The sequence below is a fragment of the Nematolebias whitei genome, chromosome 3, assembly GCF_014905685.2.
Source record: "Nematolebias whitei isolate Nwh7 chromosome 3, NemWhi1, whole genome shotgun sequence".
NCBI classification, from domain to species: domain Eukaryota; kingdom Metazoa; phylum Chordata; class Actinopteri; order Cyprinodontiformes; family Rivulidae; genus Nematolebias; species Nematolebias whitei.
In genome coordinates, this window is record NC_056500.1 from 59,217,371 (window position 1) to 59,238,477 (window position 21,107).

General features: G+C 41.8%; 1 protein-coding gene across 1 annotated transcript in view; it reads left to right on the forward strand.

The window, feature by feature from the left end:
* The window catches only part of fbxl5 (F-box and leucine-rich repeat protein 5), a 30,238-nt gene that overhangs the window by 5,086 nt on the left and 4,045 nt on the right, over window positions 1-21,107 (forward strand). Inside the window, exons 6-10 of the mRNA XM_037698349.1 lie at window positions 3,287-3,412; window positions 11,055-11,209; window positions 11,287-11,369; window positions 11,546-12,268; window positions 14,265-14,413. Coding sequence (XP_037554277.1) covers window positions 3,287-3,412; window positions 11,055-11,209; window positions 11,287-11,369; window positions 11,546-12,268; window positions 14,265-14,413 — 1,236 coding nt within the window. The remainder of the gene's footprint in view (window positions 1-3,286; window positions 3,413-11,054; window positions 11,210-11,286; window positions 11,370-11,545; window positions 12,269-14,264; window positions 14,414-21,107) is intronic.

Here is a 21,107-nt window from a genome sequence, read left to right on the forward strand (position 1 = left end):
TGTGTGTATATATATATATATGTGTGTGTATATATATATATATGTGTGTGTATATATATATATGTGTGTGTATATATACACACGTATATATATATATTTTTATTCACAATTTGTTTAGTGTCCCACCTTTTTTGGAATCCGGTTTGTACTTGAAAGACAAAAATTAAAAAAATGTTAAGGATAGAAAAAAATAATTACAAATACAAAACAGGTTGAGCAGAGTAAATAAAGACAGTAGCAGAGTGAAGTGTGGTCAGTTTGTCCTCCAGCAGTCTAAGCCCATAGCAGCATAACTAAGGGCCAGCTCAGGAAACCCAAGCCGACCCTAACTATAGGATTTAGCAAAAAGAAAAGTCTTAAGTCTAGTTTTAAAACTGGATAAATTGTCAGCCTCACGGACAGAGATTGGAAGTTGGTTCCACAAGAGAGGAGCCTGATAACTGAAAGCTCTGCCTCCCATTCTGTTTTTGTAAATTCTAGGAACCACAAGTAAACCTGCAGCCTGATAGTGAAGTACGCTGTTAAGAAAATATGGAACAATAAGATCTGTAATATAAGATGGATCTAGGTTGTTGAGAGCTTTGTAGGTTAGAAGTAGGATTTTGAATTCTATTCTGGATTTGACAGGGAGCCAATGGAGAGAAACTAAAACTGGAGAGATACGATCTCTCCTACTAACTCCAGTTAAGACTCTGGCAGCAGCATTTTGGATTAACTGAAGACGTTTTAAAGAAATATTTGGACACCCAGATAATAAATCATTGCAAAAGTCCAGTCTACATGTGATAAATGCATGGATCAGTTTTTCTGCATCATTTTTAGATAAGATGTTTCTAATTTTAGCGAAATTACACAGGTGGAAGAAGGCGGTTCTAGTAACGTTTTTAATGTAAATGAGAAATGGTAAATGGACTGTACTTATATAGCACCTTTCTATCTTATTTCAAGATACTCAAAGTGCTTTAAGCTACTATCTGTGTCCTCATTTACCCATTCATACAGCACTCTACTAGATCTCTACAAAGACTAATTGAACAAATCCTTCTAATGAGACTAATCAGTGCTTTAGATCACATTCATACACTGATGGGGCACACATCAGAGGCAATGAGGGGTTCAGTGTCTTGCCCAGGGACACTTCAGCATGTGAATGCTGGTGAATTCGAACCCCCAACTCTCATTGGAGGACAACTGCTCTAACCACTCAGCCACAGCCGCCCATATGTGTAGGATAAAAGACATGTACTGATCAAAAATAGCATAAAGATTTTTAACATTAGAACTAGAGGCCATCTAAGGAGGGCGAAATACTGAAAAATTCATTCCTAAGGTGCTCAGGTCCAAAAACCAAAACCTCAGTCTTGTCTGTGTTCAAAAGGAGAAAATTAAGGGTCATCCAGGTTTTTATGTTGTTAAAACATGCTTATAGTCCAAGTAACTGATTGGATTCATTGGGTTTAATGGACAAATATAATTGTCATCAGCATAACAATGAAAATGTATCCCATGCTGTTTAATAACTTCACCTAATGGAAGCGTATATAAAATAAAGAGTATTGGCCCATGCGCTGAGCCCTGAGGAACTCCATGACTAACTTTGGTGTATGAAGAAGATTTATTATTTACATTTACAAACTGGAATCTATCAGATAGGTATGATTTAAATCATTTTATAGCTGTTTCTGTAATCCCAATATCATATTCAAGCCTCTGTAGTAAAATATTGTGATAAACTGTATCAAATGCAGCACTGAGGTCTAACAGGACTAGTATAGACACAAGTCCATTGTCTGAGGCCATGAGAATATCATTAGTTACTTTTACTAGTGCTGTTTCTGTGCAATGATGAGCTCTACACCCTGACTGAAACACTTCAAACAGATTATTTCTTTGTAGAAGTTCACGCAACTGACCTGCAAGTATTTTCTCTAGAATTTTTGAGAGGAAAGTTAGATTAGATATAGGTCTATAGTTGGCCGGAATTTCTGAATCAAGGACAGAATTCTTAAGTAAAGGTTTAATTACAGCAACCTTAAAGCGCTGTGGTACGTAACCATCCATTAAAGACAAGTTAAGTAGATTACTCTGCAAGACAGAGTTAAACATTGATTGAAGAGATTGTTTAATTTTGGTTACAGCATTTTCTGGTAAGCACTTGCTGAGATGAAATTTACTCTCGGTGACTGTGTAGTCATTTAATGTAAACTCAAAGGTTATTAAAAAATGGTCGGACAGAATAGGATTTTGAGGAACTATTACCAAGTCCTTAATCTCTATACCATAGGTCAGAACTAAATCAAGAGTGTGATGATAAGAATGAGTAGATGGGTGGACGTTTTGGGTAAAACCAAATGAGTCTAATAAATTACTAAAGGCTATGCTTAAGCTATCACTCTCAACATCCACATGAATATTGAAATCACCCATTATGATGATTTTATCAGTATTTAATAGTAAGTCAGTTAAGAATTCTGAGAATTCAGACAAAAACCGAGATTAAGCGCCTGGTGGACTATGTATAACAACTAGTAAAAGTGGCTTTTCTGATTTCCATTTTGGATGAGAAAGACTGAGGGACAGCGATTCAAAAGCATCATAACTAATAACTGGTTTGGCATTAATCAATAATCCTGACTGAAAAATAGAAGCTACTCCTCCACCTCGGCCAGTTGTTCTAGGAACAATATATAGATATATATCTATATCTATATAGGTATATATATATATCTCTATATATCTCTGCTCATCTTCCCATACTCTGCCCACCGACCCACAACATCCCGAGTTGAGGTCAGCAGCACACCACTTCCACTATAGTGTTGGTGGCATACCGCTTCCCCCACTGAGACACTGGATGGTGGACCAGAATCGCCTCGAAGCTGTACGGAAGTCATTCTCCATGGCTTCTCCCAACTCCTCCCACGCCCGAGTTTTTGCCTCAGCAACCACCCGAGCCGCATGTCGCTTGGACTGCTGGTACCCATCAGCTGCTTCTGGAGTCCCATAGGCCAAAAAGGCCTGATAGGACCTACATATATACTGTATAAACACTAAAACTTCTGCTGTGGCATTATTAGCTCATTTATTTATGAAGTAAAATGTATAACCTGTTAATTTTGTCATTTAATATCAAAGTAAATGCTTTCAAATTCCAGAACATATGCTATTATCAAGCTCCAAAAAGCACATTCAATTGATTTATCTTAATGTATTCATACTTAATTTTTAGTGTCTCATTTTACGAAGGATGTGTGTGTGTCTGTGTGTGCGTGTGCACGTGCCTTAGGTGATTATTGTAGAGGTCCCCCTGGGGATCTTGACCAAGAGCCAGATGAGGAGTGGGTGAAGAGTCGGGTGAATGAAGGTCGTGCCTTTCAGGAGTGGGATGAGGATGCTGACGTTGACGAGTCAGGTGAAGTTTGTTATAAAAATAAATATAAAAGTTCTCTTCATTGATCAAAGTAAGATTGTATCAATTCTAGCTTGTATTAACGTAACACAACATAAAGTTTTCATGTTGAAAGCTGTTTAAAATGTGTCATTTAAATGTTGGTATAATTTTTTATTTAACATTCTTACCTTTTAAAAGCTTAAATAGATGCCGGCTCTAGTTTTTAGGTTCTGCAGTGAGATAAAGGAAGTGAGCAAAGCTGCAGTGTTGCAGATATTTTTCTTATGGTTTGTTTCTAGGGGTGTAACGGTACGCTAAAATCACATTTTGCTTCGGTTCATTTTTGGTACAAAAAAAGGCCAAAATGAAGACTTACAAAATGTTTATTTTGAATATATGCCAAGTGAACAATACGTTTGTATAAAAATAAATAAAAGCGACCCATTTGGATGATATTTTAAATAAAAGGCACTCTTTACAATAAATAAACTATACTAACAATAATGAAAATCTTAATAAATACAATAACGGTCAGAACCAGAACAATAAGCAGCAACAGACTATTTACAGTCTAACTAATCAAGTTTTCAACCAAAAAGACAAACTAATCCACATTTTCTGCCAAAAGCTCAGATTTAGTTGCAGTGAATATCTCCAGTGGTGGAGAAAACCGCTCACTAACAACAGTAGCAAGAATAGAGAGATAGAGCTTTGCTAATTTTGCACTGTGGCTGTATTTGTCCTCATCATTATTTACAATCTCTTGGACCTGCTCCCACTTGTCCCTGGAAAAGTTCAGAGTTCAGTCATCACAGACTTCTTTGGGGGGGGTGATCTCTGCTGGATTTCCCTGAAGAGGAAGAAAACTCAGCTGCTATCTCTGTCCCAGACTGGAAATAAAACACAAATAGGTTTTAAAAAAAGAGTTAATAAGATTATAATTTTAAATAAAAAAAAGTTAATTAGATAATAATAATAATAAAATAACAATACCTCTTCTTGAACGGCCATAATTTCTGTTATGAGGTGGTTGAATCTCTCGTTCGTCATCATCAGGACAAGACTTTAATCTGGTTCAGGGCTTGTTGACAACATCAGTTTTAGCTTTTTCATAAAGTGCTGCTACAACTTTTTGGCTGAAGTGTTGATGTGATGGGATGTCGTAGCGGGGCTCAATAACTTTAAAGCCAGTGCATCAACAACAGAATAAGGTCGTAGATTCAGAGCTTTAAAAACTCCTACAGCTTGTGTTATTGCTCTGGACCGATCTGAATTACCTGATAAAGGTTGTTTAAATGCTGCTGTTCTATTTTGTATAGGCTTCGCCCTTTAAGGCTGTCGCCAGTGGGTTTATCCCTTTGCGCGCAGTGCTGAAAACTTTAGTCCACGCCCACCTACTGTGTGGGCCTCACCCCCGGTCCGTATAAATTACGGTGAGACTGGGTAATCGGCTCCCATTTTTTTCTTCAGCCAGCTAGCTAGCACTGTCAGAAGACCAAAGAAGGAAAAGTTGTCCAGCTTTGACCGGCACAACCTTTGCTAAGGATGCCTGGGTCTCCGCCACGCCAACCTCCTGCCGTCCTGGTGAGCTCTTCCTCCCTGAGGAGAAGCAGAGACGAGCAGCCTTGTTCTATGTAAGCGCCGAGGAGTGCTTTTCCGTGGCGGGCCGCTACCTGCTGGATGACGCCATCGCCTTTTCTAACGGTTTTTCCTCATGGTAATCAAATGATTTCCTCAAAAAAGGTGATGTTAGCAGCAGCCCCGCTGAATGCTTTTCTGTGGAGGGCCGCTACTCGCTGGACGACGCCACCGCTTTTTCTAACGTGTTTTTTTTTCTCGCGGTGAATCGGATGATTCCCTCATAAAAGGCGTTGTTGGCAGCAGCTCCGCTGAGTGTTTTTTCCTGTGGCAGGACGCTATGCGCGGGACGACGCCACCGCCTTCTTTGATGCAAAGTCACGCAGTGAATCGAATGATTCCTCCGAGAAAGGCGATGTGAAGCTGCCCCCTCCCTCCTGGAGAATAGTGACGGAAGACGAGCGGATGCTCAGCCACCTCGGATCTTCCCATGTCGGCGACCACACCGCTCCCAGCCGTCGGCGCCCTCCTCTCGGAGCTGTCCGGCATAATCCAGGAGAATGTTAACACAAGGGACTTTTCGTCCCTCGCCTCCTTCTGCCCTGATCGGATGATCTGGCGGCAAGGTTGGCTCTGCTCCGGCTCGTCGCCCTGACCCCATCTGGCCTCGCTGTCCAACTGTGATGTCACACTGGAACGAGGCTGCAGCTGGGCCCAGCAAGCTGAAGACATCCGTCTCCACCTTCGCCTCCATCTCCAAAGTGGAGGGTTTTACAGATCTGTGTTTTTCCCTCTGTCCCCCCCGGAGCCAAGCATGGTGGTGGCACTTGGGGCAAAAGCTTCCAGGCTGGTCCAGCAACTTGTCCCTCCAGGGAAGCATGACCAGATGGTGACAAAGGTCTCTAACCGAGCTCACCAGTGCTCATTCCAGACGGCTGCAGTGAACAAAAACATCGCCCTGCTGGCCTACAGCATCTGTAAGAGGCTGGAGGAAGCAGACCTGCTGGAGGAGACAAAGATCTCTCTCCGTAAAGCTGCTGATGTCATCTTAAACATGTGCCACCTCTGCGGTCTGCCTGTCCCTCATCGCCGCCTGGATGACCACTATCCAGAGGACCACTTGGCTCCGCCTCTCACCATCCTTGTCCGAGAGGTTGCAGAAAGACCTGCTGGAGGGCCCTATCACCCCAGAGGTGCTGTTCGGGGCCAACTTCAGGACCATCCTTGAGAAATCGCAGAGGTCCGAGGAGGTCTCAGAGACTGTACACCATCTGGTGACATCACAGTCCTCCTCCCGCTGGAGGGACCGCCTTGGACGGCAACAGCAGCAGAGGCGCTGCACAGCTGCGGCTGTGACTTCACACTCTGCTCCTCTGCCGGCCCCCTCCACTAGGGAACACCTCCTTGAGGGGAATGTGTGTTTTTTGATGAGGTATGTTTCGAAATATAACAAACATCTCAAAGTAAAGTTTCATCTGATTCCAGCTTGACTGTCAGATCAACTGAGCTCACAGCTACCTCTTTTCACACTTTCCCCATACAGAATGAGCCATTAACTTTTAAACAGCATTTTAAATGGCACCACGGTTCTATAAATATCACAAAACACTCGTCTGCCACGTTAGCTAAAAATATTTTTTCAGCAGACCAAGACTGGTAAAATCCCTTGCTCTTAGCCAGTGCCCGTTTTTATCTTCTGCCATTTTCTGTCATCTCACCGCGCAGCGGGAGTAAATGTTTTTTCTCCACGACAGCTGCAGCCTCCACCGAAACGATGTTTTCACTCAGAAAGTGCTCACGCCTCCTCTCAGTGCGCGCCAGCCCACCTCAGCTCTAACGTGAGACCGCAGCCTAGGTTCAGTACAGAGGCACACACAAAGCATTTTTCTGTCAGAGCCCCCACCTTGGGTTCCCCCCAGAGAACCTCCGGAGTGGGTGATGGCAGTAAGGGTTTTTAGCCTGGTTGATGTCCATGAGAAACATGACACACAAAATGCATGCCTGCTCTCCGAGCGTTACTCAGAGTGGCAGCAAGTGTGTTCCTTGGACAGATGGGACGGTCCGTCTGATCAGCAGGGGTTACATGCTGCAGTTTGCAGCTCAACCCCTACAATTCAGAGGGATTATAGAGACGGTCCTGTCTTCTCCAGAACAGAGCTCGTCTCTCCAGTCAGAAGTTCAGGAATTCCTGATGAAAAACATGATTTCCAAAGTTTCCAACGGAGAGGAAAATAAGTTTCTTTTTTTTTTTTTTTTTCCTCCTCCCACTACTTCCTGGCTCTGAAAAAAAACGGAGGGATGAGACCCATTCTCGACCTGTCCATGTTCAACAATTCGATCATGGAGAGACAATTCCACATGCTGACAAAGAGCTGCTGGAGAACTTCACCAGAACGACTGGTTCACCTCCATAGAAGGGCGCATAATTTCACATTTCCATCATTCTGAAACACAGGAAAATCCTGTGTTTTTCTCCTCCAGGGGATTCCGTATCGGTACAACAGGCTACTGTTCGGTTATTCCCTCACCCCACGCACGCTCTCAAAATGCGTGGAGATAGCTCTGTAGCCATAACACATGGCAGGAATGAGAATTCCTTTTTATCTGGATGATCTGCTCTTATTAGATCAGTCCAGGCAGGAAGCAGCTGTGCAGACCAAACGCTAGCGTTACACCTGCTAAACCTGGGTTTTCTGTAAACTGGGAAAAGTTCCGTTCGCCCGTCCCAGATGATTATTTATTTGGGAGTGGAGCTAAACTCAACCACAATGAGAGCCCGTTTATCACAGCCGAGAGCAGAAGCTCTGTAAGTTCAGTTCCGCTGTGTCGAACCCGGCAGCAAAGTGACAGCTCTGCCTGTCATGCAACTCCTGGGACGATGTCAGCAGCCCACATTGTGGTTCCGCTGGGCCTACTTCACATGAGACGCCTTCAGAGATGGTTCGCCCAACTGCGCATAGATCCTGTGCGCCAGCAGAGGCGGATTATCTTTGTGCCCCCCTCTGTGAGAACCGATCTGAATCACTGGGGAAACCCCCTCGTTCTGTCAGAGGGAGTTCCCATCAGCAGGCCTACGTCACATGTCTCAGTTTTTCACAGATGTGTTTCTGTCAAGCTGGGAGGAATATGTCTATCCCAAGCAGTTGGAGCACAGTGGCTGGACCACATGTCGCTTTACATAATGTGCTAGAATGTTTTTCACGGTCTGAAACGTGACTCAGCATTTTGCTCCCTGCTGCGGGATCAGCATTTTCTGATCCACACAGACAACAAAGTGACAACAGTTTACATAAACCGTCAGGGAGGTGTACGCTCAGCCAAACTGTTATGCATCGTGAAACAGCTGTTGTGTTGTGCACACAAAAACCTGCTCCCCATCAGTGCAGTGTACATTCCCAGTGTCCTGAACAGGCGAGCGGATATCATGTCGAGGGGCAGTACCCACCATAGAGACTAGAGCCTCCATCCTGAGCTGATCTCTCGGTTTTTGGAGCAGCAGTGGATCTGTTTGCCACATGGGAGAACTCCCAGTGTCAATTATGGTTCTCACTGAGCTCACGAGACGATTCACCGTTAGGAGTGGACGCCTTCGCTCACAGCCCGTGGCCAAAAATGCTCCTTTATGCGTTCCCTCCAGTCCTGCTGATATCACGGACCCTGGACCGGGTCCGGGAGGAAGAAGTCAGTCATTCTCGTAGCTCCCGAGCGCATAAGTGCTCCGTGGTTCTCGAATCTTCAGCGACTTATATCGGGTTGGCCGTGGAAACTGCCGTGGGGGGGCGCTCTCCTCCAGGCAGGAAGAGTGATCAGGAGTTACCCAGAAATAGGTCAGCACCTTTTGGTCTGGCCGCTGAATGGATTCGTTTAGAAAAAGATGGGCTTCCCACAGGATGTGGTGCGTACGTTTCAGGGCACACGAGCTGTTTCCATTACAACGCTGTACACATGAAGTGGACAGTTTTTTCAGCGCTGGTGCGCAGAGAAAGGCGTGGAGGCCATCTCATGTCCACTAGGTGGCGTGCTGTCATTTCTATAGCAACTGATGGAAAGAAATTTAGCGTTCAGCACCGTTTAAAATTATGCTGCAGCTAGTTCTTCCTGTCATGAGGTTTTTCAGTGACAGAACAGTTCTTAACCACCCGCTGATGAAGCGTTTTCTGAAAGGTGTACAGAGACACAGACCTTTCTCACGTCCACTAGCTCCATGGTGAGACCTAATGACGGTCTTGCACGCTCTGATCAAAGCTCCTTTTGAGCCTTTAGATCAGGTTTCACTTAAATTTCTGTCATTTAAAACAGCCTTGCTGTTAGCTCTGACGTCGGCAAAGAGAGTGAGTGATTATCTGTTCTCTCTGTTGCTCCGTCATGTTTCAGAATTCAAACTGACGGCAGTTCAGCTATACTGCGTTTTAACCCTGCTCAGAAAAGCATCACAAGCTCATTCAGATCGAGAGTGATAACCTTGGATGGGTTTTACCCTCCTCCTCATAATTCTGAAGAGGAAACGACATCTCACCTCCTCTGTCCCGTGCACACATTTTAGTGTTACGTGGCGCACATGGCCGCACTGCGCCATTCTCAGCGTCTGTTTGTGCATTACAGGGACAGCTCTTAAGGACACCCTCTATGCACCCAGTGTCTCTCACACTGGTTGTGTGAGGCTATTTCTGAAGCTTACAGTTCATCTGGGCTGGACCCTCCAGAGAATCTTAGAGCACATTCCACCAGAAGGTTTTCATCCTCCATGGCTCTGCATGGAGGGATGACGGTGGAGGATATTTTAATGGTGGCTGCCTGGTCATCGCCATGTTCAATTATTTGTTTTTATCTACGTGAGGTTTCTACTTTCTCAATGACCCATTCTGTTCTCAGGGTTCTGACAGAATGATTATTATTTGTTTCATGGAGCTTCACTTTTGAGCTCACGCCTGCATGCAGTCGCAGTGTGAGATATTATCAGTCACAAGTTCATGACTGCTATTTGATTATTAATCGGTTCATCCTGAGGAGCTGTTGGTCTGCTCTGTTCATCGTTGCACTGTTACACTTCTTATCCTTCGTTGTTCCTATTCACAGCAGCAGGTCTGCTATCTCAGCCTTTTTCCTCACCAGAGATCTTTTCTCCGATGCGCTCCTGCGCATGGAGCATGCAATTACGCAGCGCGTAATTATGCACACAGAATGCTGCGTGATTAAATGTTTTTTTGTACAAGCAGGTGCTTCATGTTGTCTGAGTGGACCCAGTGAGGCATAGACTACATCCTGCTTTGCCTTTATCCCACTAGCGATAGCCTTAAAGGGCGAAGCCTATATGAAATAGAACGTTGGTTACGTACGGTAACCCCAGATTCGATGAGTATAGGCACAGCCCTTTAAGCTCTGGGCCTCACTGGTTCCTAAATGGCTGAATTAAAAAGCTATTTGGGAGCCGATTACTCGGTCTCACCGTCATTTATACGGACGGGGGTGAGGCCCACACAGTAGGTGGGCGTGGACTAAAATTTTCAGTGCAGCGCTGTGCGTGAAGGGATAAACCCACTAGCGATCGCCTTAAAGAGTTGCGCCTATACTCACAGAATCTGGGGTTACAGTACGTAACGAACATTATCAGTCTTTGCAACAAGCTGCTTTTCTTGCTTGTAGAAGAGATGGTCACGTTCGGATGATGTCTTTCAAGCGCGTTAACAAGTTAGATGTGTTGCCTGCTGCAGATCCAATCTCCGTGAAATGACATTGACACACAGCTTTGGATTTGTTCACTTGTCTTTTAACAAGAAAGCCATAATGTTCCCAAACAGGAGACCGCAACGAGATGCTAGGCTGCTAATGCTATGCGTGCTGCGAGATAATAGCGCCGTGCTGAAACACACTTAGGAACTTTAGTTCTGCGGCGCATAATCTCTCGTTAATAAAATTTAATGAGTGTAAATAAGTGTAAAAATAACCGAAATAGTACGCACGTGGACTGAACCGAACATGCCGTACCGGAACGGTTCGGTACACCCACGTGTTCCGTTACACTCCTATTTGTTTCTATTGAGTCAACATAAATATTTAGTTGTCTCATTCTTCATTGTGTTGTCAGATGTTTTGGGTCATACTGAAGGCTCGCTAGCAATTAGCACTGCTCAGAGAGAGAAGAGGCTCTTAAATGGGATTATCCAGAACCTTCTTCCAGCTGTGGGTTCATCTGTAAAGTCCATCGTTCTTGCATACAGTTCTACAGTCTCAAGTAAAATGGTAGGCTGTGCAAAACCTTTTATCAGTCATAGTCATAACTAAACTTAAATTTGGTTTAACTTTAAATTTTTATCCAGGTTCGTCAAATACTCAACCTCTGTCACAATATTACTCATTTGGACCTGACTCAAACCGCAGTTACAGACTCTGCATTTGACAGGTAACATTATTGTTCTGCTAAAGAACACATTTTGGATTTCATGGTGTTGCAGCAGCACAGCTGGATTCCCAGTCATGTATATTTTATAATATTTTATATTATATATATATTTTATATTTATATTTTATATGCACATTTACAATCATGACTTTGATCCTCTGTTCATTCTTTTCCAGCTGGTCGTATCTTGGAGCTTGTCACACTCTGGAGCACCTGGATTTGTCGGGGTGTGAGAAAATAAATGATCACACCCTTAAGAAACTGTCTGTCGGGCTGGGTGACCTCATGCCTTCCACCTGTTCTGACAAATGCTCAGAGCGGCGTGCTAAGTTGCTTAAAAGTTCCCCAGTACCCATCACACTCGTGGATGAGAGGAGCCTGCATGCAGTCGGGCGGAAACAGCAGGCCATCATTTTTAAACATGGGACCACTTGTTGGGGCACTGCCCACATCCCAACACATGTTTGGGTTTTGGACACATCAGACCTTGCTGATATTGAAGATGCTGCAGAGTGGAGCCAGCGTGGCTCCATGTCTTTCACTGAAAGCTTTGCAGAGACACAACTTGTGGGAGGCTCGTGCTGTTACAGGAGGAGCAGAAGGCTCAGGACTGGCTCAAATTCCTCCCGTTTGCATCAGCAGTACCCCATGTCGGGGGAAATGTTTTGTGGTCACTCCACCTGCTGCTCAAGCGACATGGCCTTCAGGACTTTTACTGGACCTCAAAGCAAGTTGGGCACCACCATAAACGGCACTGCAGAACTGCGGACTAAATGCTCCTCATTAGGGGGGCTGCAGTGTCTGAAGCCTGAAAACAGGACTGACTGCTCAAAGGAAAAACGATCATTAAAATTTCTCAGTCTTTCTGGATGTTACCAGGTCACTGATTCAGGCTTGAGGTAATCCTCATACAATATTTTTCAATTAAACAAAAATGTACTTTTTGCTTAAATTGTGATCTCCTGCTCAAACTTGTAGTTTTATTTGGAGGATCAGTCTTCAAAATGCTTTTGAGACAGTAAAATGAATCATAAGTTTTATTGTTGCTGTTTCAAAACATTTAGTAACCAGGTTTTTTCAGGGCTTGTTATAAAAATAACCTAAATTGTTTATGTGCAGTTTGAATTAGGTCCAATGGTGAGAAACAGATGACATAATGTGCACATGTGCACAAGTAGGTATCGCTGCAGGCAAATTTGGAAGGCGCATCTGGGGGGCCACATCTGATTGGACAAGGCGTATCTGGGGGGGTCATATCTGATTGGGCTATAGGAAAATGGGCGTGTCTGGCGGGTCACATCTGATTAGACGATAGAAAAATGGGCATGTCTGGCCGGCCACATCTGATTGGACGATAGAAAAATGGGCATGTCTGGCCAGCCACATCTGATTGGACAATAGAAAAAAAGGCTGAACGAAAAAAAGCAGTTTGTGTTAACCACAGACATTATGTCTAAAAACAAGGCGTTATTGGCAGATGGTGTTAACCACAGGCATATTATGTCGATGGTGTTAACCGGTTCAACATTAGCGGTGTCTCAGGTTCAACATTGGCGGTGTCTCGATTCGACATTAGCGGTGTCTCCATAACTTCTTTTTCCACCTCTCAACACAGAACTTCTGGTTACATTTCAAAATAAGAGCAACATAACTGGGTAGTGTGGAGGGCTAAATTTTATTTATTTATTTTTTATACCTAGCCATAACATTAAAAAACAAAATCCATTTTGGTTGTTGAAAAATGTGAAAATAGTTGCAATCGATTCATAAAGAAAGAAAAATAAAGTAACCAAAATATTAATGATACTTAAACTGGACTTGGGACAAAGGATGTTTCCTTTAACTTCATTTTCTTGTTCAACCTGCAGTCACTGCAGATGAGTGATTGTCAGTTTCTGTAAGATTTCTGCAACTGGAGCAGGTATTTCTGTTTACTGGTTAACTTCCTCAGCTGTCTCACATTTTAAGGGTCAACCCTACTTAATGTTTCAGCTCCTTTCATAGATCAGATCTCATAGAAGAACTTCTAAAGAGCAAATTTTGTTTTTAGTGTTTGATTTGGGCCATTATCTTGTCACAGGACTCATGATCTTTAATTGAGACCAGACTTTTTGATAAATAGGAGCAGGTTTTGCTTCATATGCTTCATATTTCATTGTACCCTGACCACACTCAAGCCAACCTGTGTCAGGTGCAGCTACAACCCAAGGACTAAAGAGAATCTTTTTGTGTTTGACAGTAGATTTAATGCTGGTTCTTAGAAACCTTCAGTTTAAAAAAAAAAGAGTTGACGTAACTTAACTAAAGAGCAGCAAATACAACTAGCCAATCAGTGTTTGCCCCCTACAAACGCCTATTCGCCAGAAACACCCACTTTTGGTCTGCAGAGAACCCCTTCTCCATGTGCACAATTCAGTTGTTTTTAATTGGGATTGACTGTAGGAACCTAATTTAAACCCCGCTCTGGGGGTCTTTCTGGGTGGAGTTTGCATGTTCTCTCCGTGCATGCGTGGGTTTTCTTCGGGTACTCCGGTTTCCTCCCACAGACCAAAAACATGCATGTTAGGCTGATTGGTAACTCTAAATTGTCTCTGGGTGTGAGTGAGAGAGTGAATGGTTGTTTGTCTCATTTGTCTCTATGTGGCCCTGTGATGGACTGGAGACTTGTCCAGGGTGTACCCCACCCCTTGCACAGTGATTGCTGGACATGGGCACTGGCGACCCCCGTGACCCAAAAACGGAAGAAGCGGGTAAAAGATAATGGATGGATGGATGTGGGAACCTCCTACATTGTAGTTGCCAAGTCTAAATGGACAGCGTTCATCTAGATGTGCTGACTGTGGTCTGTACGTTTTATTATTTTTAACAAAGTGTCATATCACTGTTTTGTTTCAGAGCTTTATCTCAGCGTGGAGGGCTTCCTGCCCTGGAGCATCTCAACTTGTCTGGCTGCCTCTTCATCACTGAGTTGGGCCTGCAGGAGCTGGTGTCAGCCTGTCCGGCCCTCAATGACGAACACTTCTATTACTGCGACAACATTAATGGTAACGCAAGTGAAACTGCTGCTGATCGTTTATTTTTGTCTGGTTGACAGTCATGTTTATGATGCAAAAAAGTGCTCTCATGAAGACCTTTGTGAATATTTAACTTTATGGCTGTAAATGATTTGTGAGTATTACAGCGTGTGGTAGATGTTACTTACCCCCACTCACGCAGCATGTATTCTAGTGTGAGTAGGGCTGCTCAATTATAGGAAAACTCACTACCATAAATATTTTGATCAATATTGTAATCAAGACCATTAAAGGCGATTACTTAAAGTTCGGAAACATTGCACAAATATTACACTTAAAAATGAGAGAATTTCACTGAATGTAAAATCTTTCATATCTTCCTGATGAGCCTTCCCTATAAAATTTATTCAAATGTAGGCTACAGGATAAAATAATAGAGAAATAAATATTGGAAATTTGTTGCACATTTACTTTATTGTAGGGCCTTCTGATATACAGTGTATGTATTTATGTATGTATGTATGCATGTATATATTAGGGGTGTAAAGGTACACGTGGGTGTATTGATCAGTTTCGGTACGGCATGTTCGGTTTGGTCCACGTGCGTACCGTTTCAGTTATTTTTTCACTCATTAAATTTTATTAATGAGAGATTATGCACCGCAGAACTAAAGTTCCTAAGCGTGTTTCAGCACGGTGCTATTATCTTGCAGCACGCTAGCATTAGCAGCCTAGCATCTCGTTGCGGTCTCCTGTTTGGGAACATTGTGGCTTTCTTGTTAAAAGACAAGTGAACAAATCCAAAGCTGTGTGTCGACATTGTTGCACGGAGATTAGATCTGCAGCAGGCAACGCGTCTAACTTGTTAATTCACTTGAAACGACATCATCTGAACGTGAACGTCTTCTACAGAATAGCAGCTTGGTTGGTGCAAAGACCGATAATGGCAGCATTTAAAAACCTTTATCAGGTAATTTAGATCGGTCCAAAGCAATAACACAAGCTGTAAGAGTTTTTAAAGTTCTGGATCTACATCTGAATTATGTTGTTGATGCGCCGGCTTTAAAGTTCTTGAGCTCCACTACGACATCCCATCACGTCAACACTTCAGCCAAAAAGTTTTAGCAGCACTTTATGAAAAAGCTAAAACTGATGTTGTCAACAAGCCCTGGACCAGATTTAAGTCTTGTCCTGATGATGATGAACGAGAGATTTAACCACGTCATAAAAAATGATGACCGTTCAAGAAGAGGTATTGTTATTTTATTATTATTATCTAATTAACTTTTTTTATTTAAAATTATAATCTTATTAACTCTATTTTAAAACCTATTTGTGTTTTATTTCCAGTCTGGGACAGAGATAGCAGCGGAGTTTTCTTCCTCTTAGGGAAATCCACCAGAGATCACCTCCCCCAAAGAAGTCTGTGATGACTGAACTCTGAACTTTTCCAGGGACAAGTGGGAGCAGGTCCAAGAGATTGTAAATAATGATGAGGACAAATACAGCCACACTGCAAAATTAGCAAAGCTCTATCTCTCTATTCCTGCTACTGTTGTTAGTGAGCGGTTTTCTCCACCACTGGAGATATTCACTGCAACTAAATCTGAGCTTTTGGCAGAAAATGTGGACAAGTTGGTCTTTTTGGTTGAAAACTTAAAACTTGATTAGTTAGATCGTAAATGTTCTGTTGCTGCTTATTGTTCTGGTTCTGACTGTTATTGTATTTATTAAGATTTTTATTATTGTTAATATAGTTTATTTATTGTAAAGAGTGCCTTTTATTTAAAATATCATCCAAATGGGTCGCTTTTATTTATTTTTATACAAACGTATTGTTTACTTGGCATATTTTCAAAATAAACATTTTGTAAGTCTTTATTTTGGCCTTTTTTTGTATCAAAAATGAACCGAACTGAGCCCTCCTTGCAATTGATCCGAAGTTTCTGTACAGCATGTTCGGTTCGGTCAACGTGCATACTGTTTCAGTTATTTTTTCACTCATTAAATTTTATTAATGACAGATTATGCGCCGCGGAACTAAAGTTCCTAAGCGTATTTCAGCACGGCGCTATTATCTTGCAGCACGTGTAGCTAGTGTTGTGGTACTCAAGACTGGTCTTGGTCTCGAGACTACATTTTGACAGTCTCGGTCTCGACCACATTTGGTCTCAGTCTTGTCTCCGTTTCGGACATTGAGGACTCGGGATTTTATTTCAAGACCAGTCATGACCATCTTGCAAGAATATTGTCCAGTTTATTTGTTGACATCCTTGCTTTTATTGGATACAAAACGTAATGATTCAAATCCAGCGATAATTGCTAATACATGTTTATGCTAACGCTTTCACGCAGCGTCCACCCCCTTACCTCGCACACGTCCTCATGTTGCCACTTTGGGCGGTTTACTGCCAATTGGGCTGTTTTCATTCTGATATTGCTGGGAACTCTGGGAAGATTTTTGTTGAATTGTTGCGTTTTTCCACATTGTTAAATTACCTTGGCTTGTACTGATGTGCATTCATGTTCACACAGTAAATACTGTAACAATATATTGGCTGGGTAGATTTTTGTGTGATGTGGTGGTTTTTAATAGATTTTTGGGCTGGAATACCTCGACTGTATCTGGCAACACTTGTCACTCCAGTGGAGAAGTGCTTTTCTGGGAGCTGGAGAAGATGTCTGCCAAATCATCAAGTTATAAAATTTGTCTATTTAAGTCAAAATATATTTGTAAAGCAACAATGAGGAAAAAAAAGCACACAGCACCATGTAAGTTCTGCATTGCTTGACTATCAGAGATGATCGGACTACGTCCAACTTTTATCAACACCTGGAATGGAAGCACAAAGAAAGGTAAGCTATAAGTGATGATAGCAAAGCTAGCTAGTTAACTTTAGCAATCTGCCTTTGTTCCAAGAACAGTACAGATAACGGAACGATTTATCAGCATTAGCATGCCTTGTTGTTAGCATGTCCCGCTAGCAACTTGATTGTAATAACGTCAACCGCAGCAGCTGCCCTCCATCCAAAGTTTCCCCACGGAACCTAACGAGTCCGTAGAGTTCGGTCTGTAAAGACGGATGGAGATGTTGGCAACATTAACAGGTCCTGCTAGTTTAATTTTTTGCTTATGATAAACAATAACGAGACAGGCCACAAAAAGCTGTGTAGTTAATATTAAGTTACATTGACATTAGTTAATGTCAGCTGCATACAGCTCCTGACATTAAAGCTAAGCGCCAAAGTGATGCTCTTTCGTTTGACTGAGAGAGCTCTCACCTTATGAGCAGAGAGTGGAGCCCGAGTAATGCGTCTGAACTCATGAGAAATTACTAAAAGGTTGCTTTGTATGGATATAGGCAAATTACTTTTATAGAGCTATTTTTTAAGTTCCAATTTACAGTTTCAGATCAAATAAATAAACTTTTACCAGTTCACTCTCTTAAGGCTCACATCATATCAGTCATTGAACTTCCTTGTTTATCTATTTGAAAAGTGTGATGGCCAAAATACCATTGATTTACATTGTTGTTCACCCACACGTGTTTCTAAACTGAAGACCCAGTCATCTGTGTCATTAACAACTGACCTCTGGTCTGATCGCAGGCTATGCTCCTTCCTTGGGTTGACTGTCCATGTCACTTGTGTCCATGACTGACCATGCCGAAGCCACAGTTTGGCTTAAACTGGGTGGACTTAGATGTTACAGATGGAGGAAATGCAGCATCAGTGAAAAAGTTCAGATATGAACTTAAGAAGACACTGACAGGTTAGTATACATTTTTCTCTGCTGAAAATAAATCTTATTTGCAAAATCATAAATCCTAAAATGTTTCAAATTAGTAGCCCAAAAAAGCTTTAACTAGTCTTACACTGGAATTCATAATCTTCATTTCATCGATTTACTTTTGTCATGAAAATTATTTTGTACACTCTTTATTTTATTTACCTTTATTTAACTGGGCAAATCCCATTGAGATTACAGATCAATCAATCAACTTTATTTCTATAGCACATTTTAAAAACTGCAAGGGTAGTCAAAGTGCTGTACAATAAGACAAAAAGATAAATTAATTAAGACAATAAAAACATACAAAGCATACACAAAGAAACAAAAACATACACATACCAGTTTCACGGCAGGTGTGTTAAGATGCCATAAAAGATAAGATCACATGTTAAAAGCCAAAGAGTAAAAATGTGTTTTTAAAAGAGATTTAAAAACGGGAAGAGAGAAGGCCTGTCTGACATTCATTCAATCTTTAAGGGTAAGTTGTTCCACAACCTGGGAGCAACAACAGCAAACGCACAGTTCTGTTTTGCAAGGGAGGCTTGGGCCTGAAGGCAGCCTAACATGCATGTTTTTGGTCTGTGGGAGGAAACCGGAGCACCCGGAGAAAACCCACGCAAGCATGAGAAGAACATGCAAACTCAACACAGAAGGACCCCAGGCCCAACCGGGGATTGAACCCAGAACCTTTTTGCTGTGAGGCAAAAGTGCTAACCACTGCGCCGTTGTGCTGCCTGTACTCTAAGCCTCTTGAACCTGGTACTCTTTATATTAAGGCTGGTAACATGCCTATTGTACATAATCCTGACTCACTTTATCCTAGACAATCAAACTCGCCTGTAGAGAGAAATCAAAGTACCAAGTGTTTAGTACAGCAACACCTTGCAACCTAAATAAATAACAATTTATAGAATAATTTCATTAATAACCACTGCAATGGATAAAATAACCAGCATTTAATTTTACATTAACCATGTTTATTTGAAAAGCAGAAATATAACTTAATCGATTATTTTAAAAAGGGCCCTATAAAAAGGTCTTAAAAGTATTTAATTCAACTTTGAAATGCGCATATTCCTTTGAATCTAAGTCAGTCACTGTGTTTGTGTTTTTTAGAAACATTGATCTATGAGGTGGAGAACATGATGAACAGTAACGACACATGCTCAGGAGCCATGAACCAGCAAGTGGTTTGCCACCAACCAAATGCCTTGGCCTTCTGTCCCGCCGCTGTCACAGCTCAGTCCAGGATTCAAATACTGTAACAGAAAAACAAATACTTTGATGCCACCCGTGACTCTGATACTGACAATGCAATTGTCTTCTGCGCAAAAACCATGCCAGATTTCCACAACACCACAATTTAGCATTGAAGGTAATCTCAGTCCCTTCCTCCTCTGCACCAGTGGAAAGGGGTTTCTGTTGAGGAGGCATTTTTGTGCACGTTTAGGCCACAGTATGTTGCAATCTCATGTTTCTAAAATGCAGTGAAACCTTACTTTAAACTAATTTCCATTTATGTAACTTTTTAGTTGTACATCTACTACTTTATTGAAACCACTGTGCAACTATATAGTTATCCTTGGTCTTGAGTTTGGACTTTTGAAGAGAGTTTTGCCACTTCAGTATTTTAAGGCTTGGCATGTGATGAAACTGTTTCCAATTTAACAGTTGTGCATTTTTATTGTTGAATCACGTGCAGTTAGGCCACTGAATGTCTGATTTCTTTATGTAGCTTTGAAAATTTATAAACGCTGATACATTAATTCAAAAGCAAACAAAGATGCAGTATGTAACTTTTATAAAAAATATTTTTTAATAAAATTGTATGTTTTATTTATTTTATTTGAGGTCTTGATCTCGCCCTCCCTTGGTCTCGGCTTAGGTGGTCTTGAACACAACACTACATGTAGCATTAGCAGCCTAGCAGGCAACAAACAAGCTATCTCGTTGCGGTCTCCTGTTTGGGAACATTATGGCTTTATTGTTAAAAGGCAAGTGGACAAATCCATAGCTGTGTGTCGACGTTGTTTCACGGAGATTGGATCTGCTGAAGGCAACACGTCTAAATTGTTAAAGCACTTGAAACAACAACATTCAAATGTGAACGTAGCTTGGTGCAAAGACTGATAACAGCAACATTTAAACAACCTTTATCAGGTAATTCAGATCGGTCCAAAGCAATAACACGAGCTGTAGGAGTTTTTAAAGCTCTGGATCTATGTCCGAATGTTGTTGATGCACCGGCTTCTAGCATATGATTAAAGTTCTTGAGCCCCCACTGCCTACGACATCCCATCACATCAATACTTCAGCCAAAAAGTTGTAGCAGCACTTAATGAAAAAGCTAAAACTGATCGTCAGCAAGCCCGACCCCAGATTTAATATTTAGATTTAGATTTAATAATTTATTTGTGTGTTACTGCTGCAAATATGTATTTGAACACCTGTAAAAATCAATGTTAATATTTGGTACAGTAGCCTTTGTTTGCAGTTACAGAGGTCAAACGTTTCCTGTAGTGTTTCACCAGGTTTGCACACAGTGCAGCAGGGATTTTGGTCCATTCCTCCACACAAATCTTCTCTAGATCAGCCAGGTTTCTGAACTGTTGCTAAGAAACACGGAGTTTGCGCTCCCTCCAAAGATTTTCTATAGGGTTTAGGTCTGGAGACTGGCTAGCTACTCCAGAACCTATATGTTTATATGTATGTATATATGTATATATATGTATATGTGTATGTATGTATATATGTATATGTGTATGTATGTATATATGTATATATATGTATATGTGTATGTATGTATATATGTATATATATGTATATGTGTATGTATGTATATATGTATATATATGTGTATGTATGTATATATGTATATATATGTGTATGTATGTATATATGTATATATATGTGTATGTATGTATATATGTA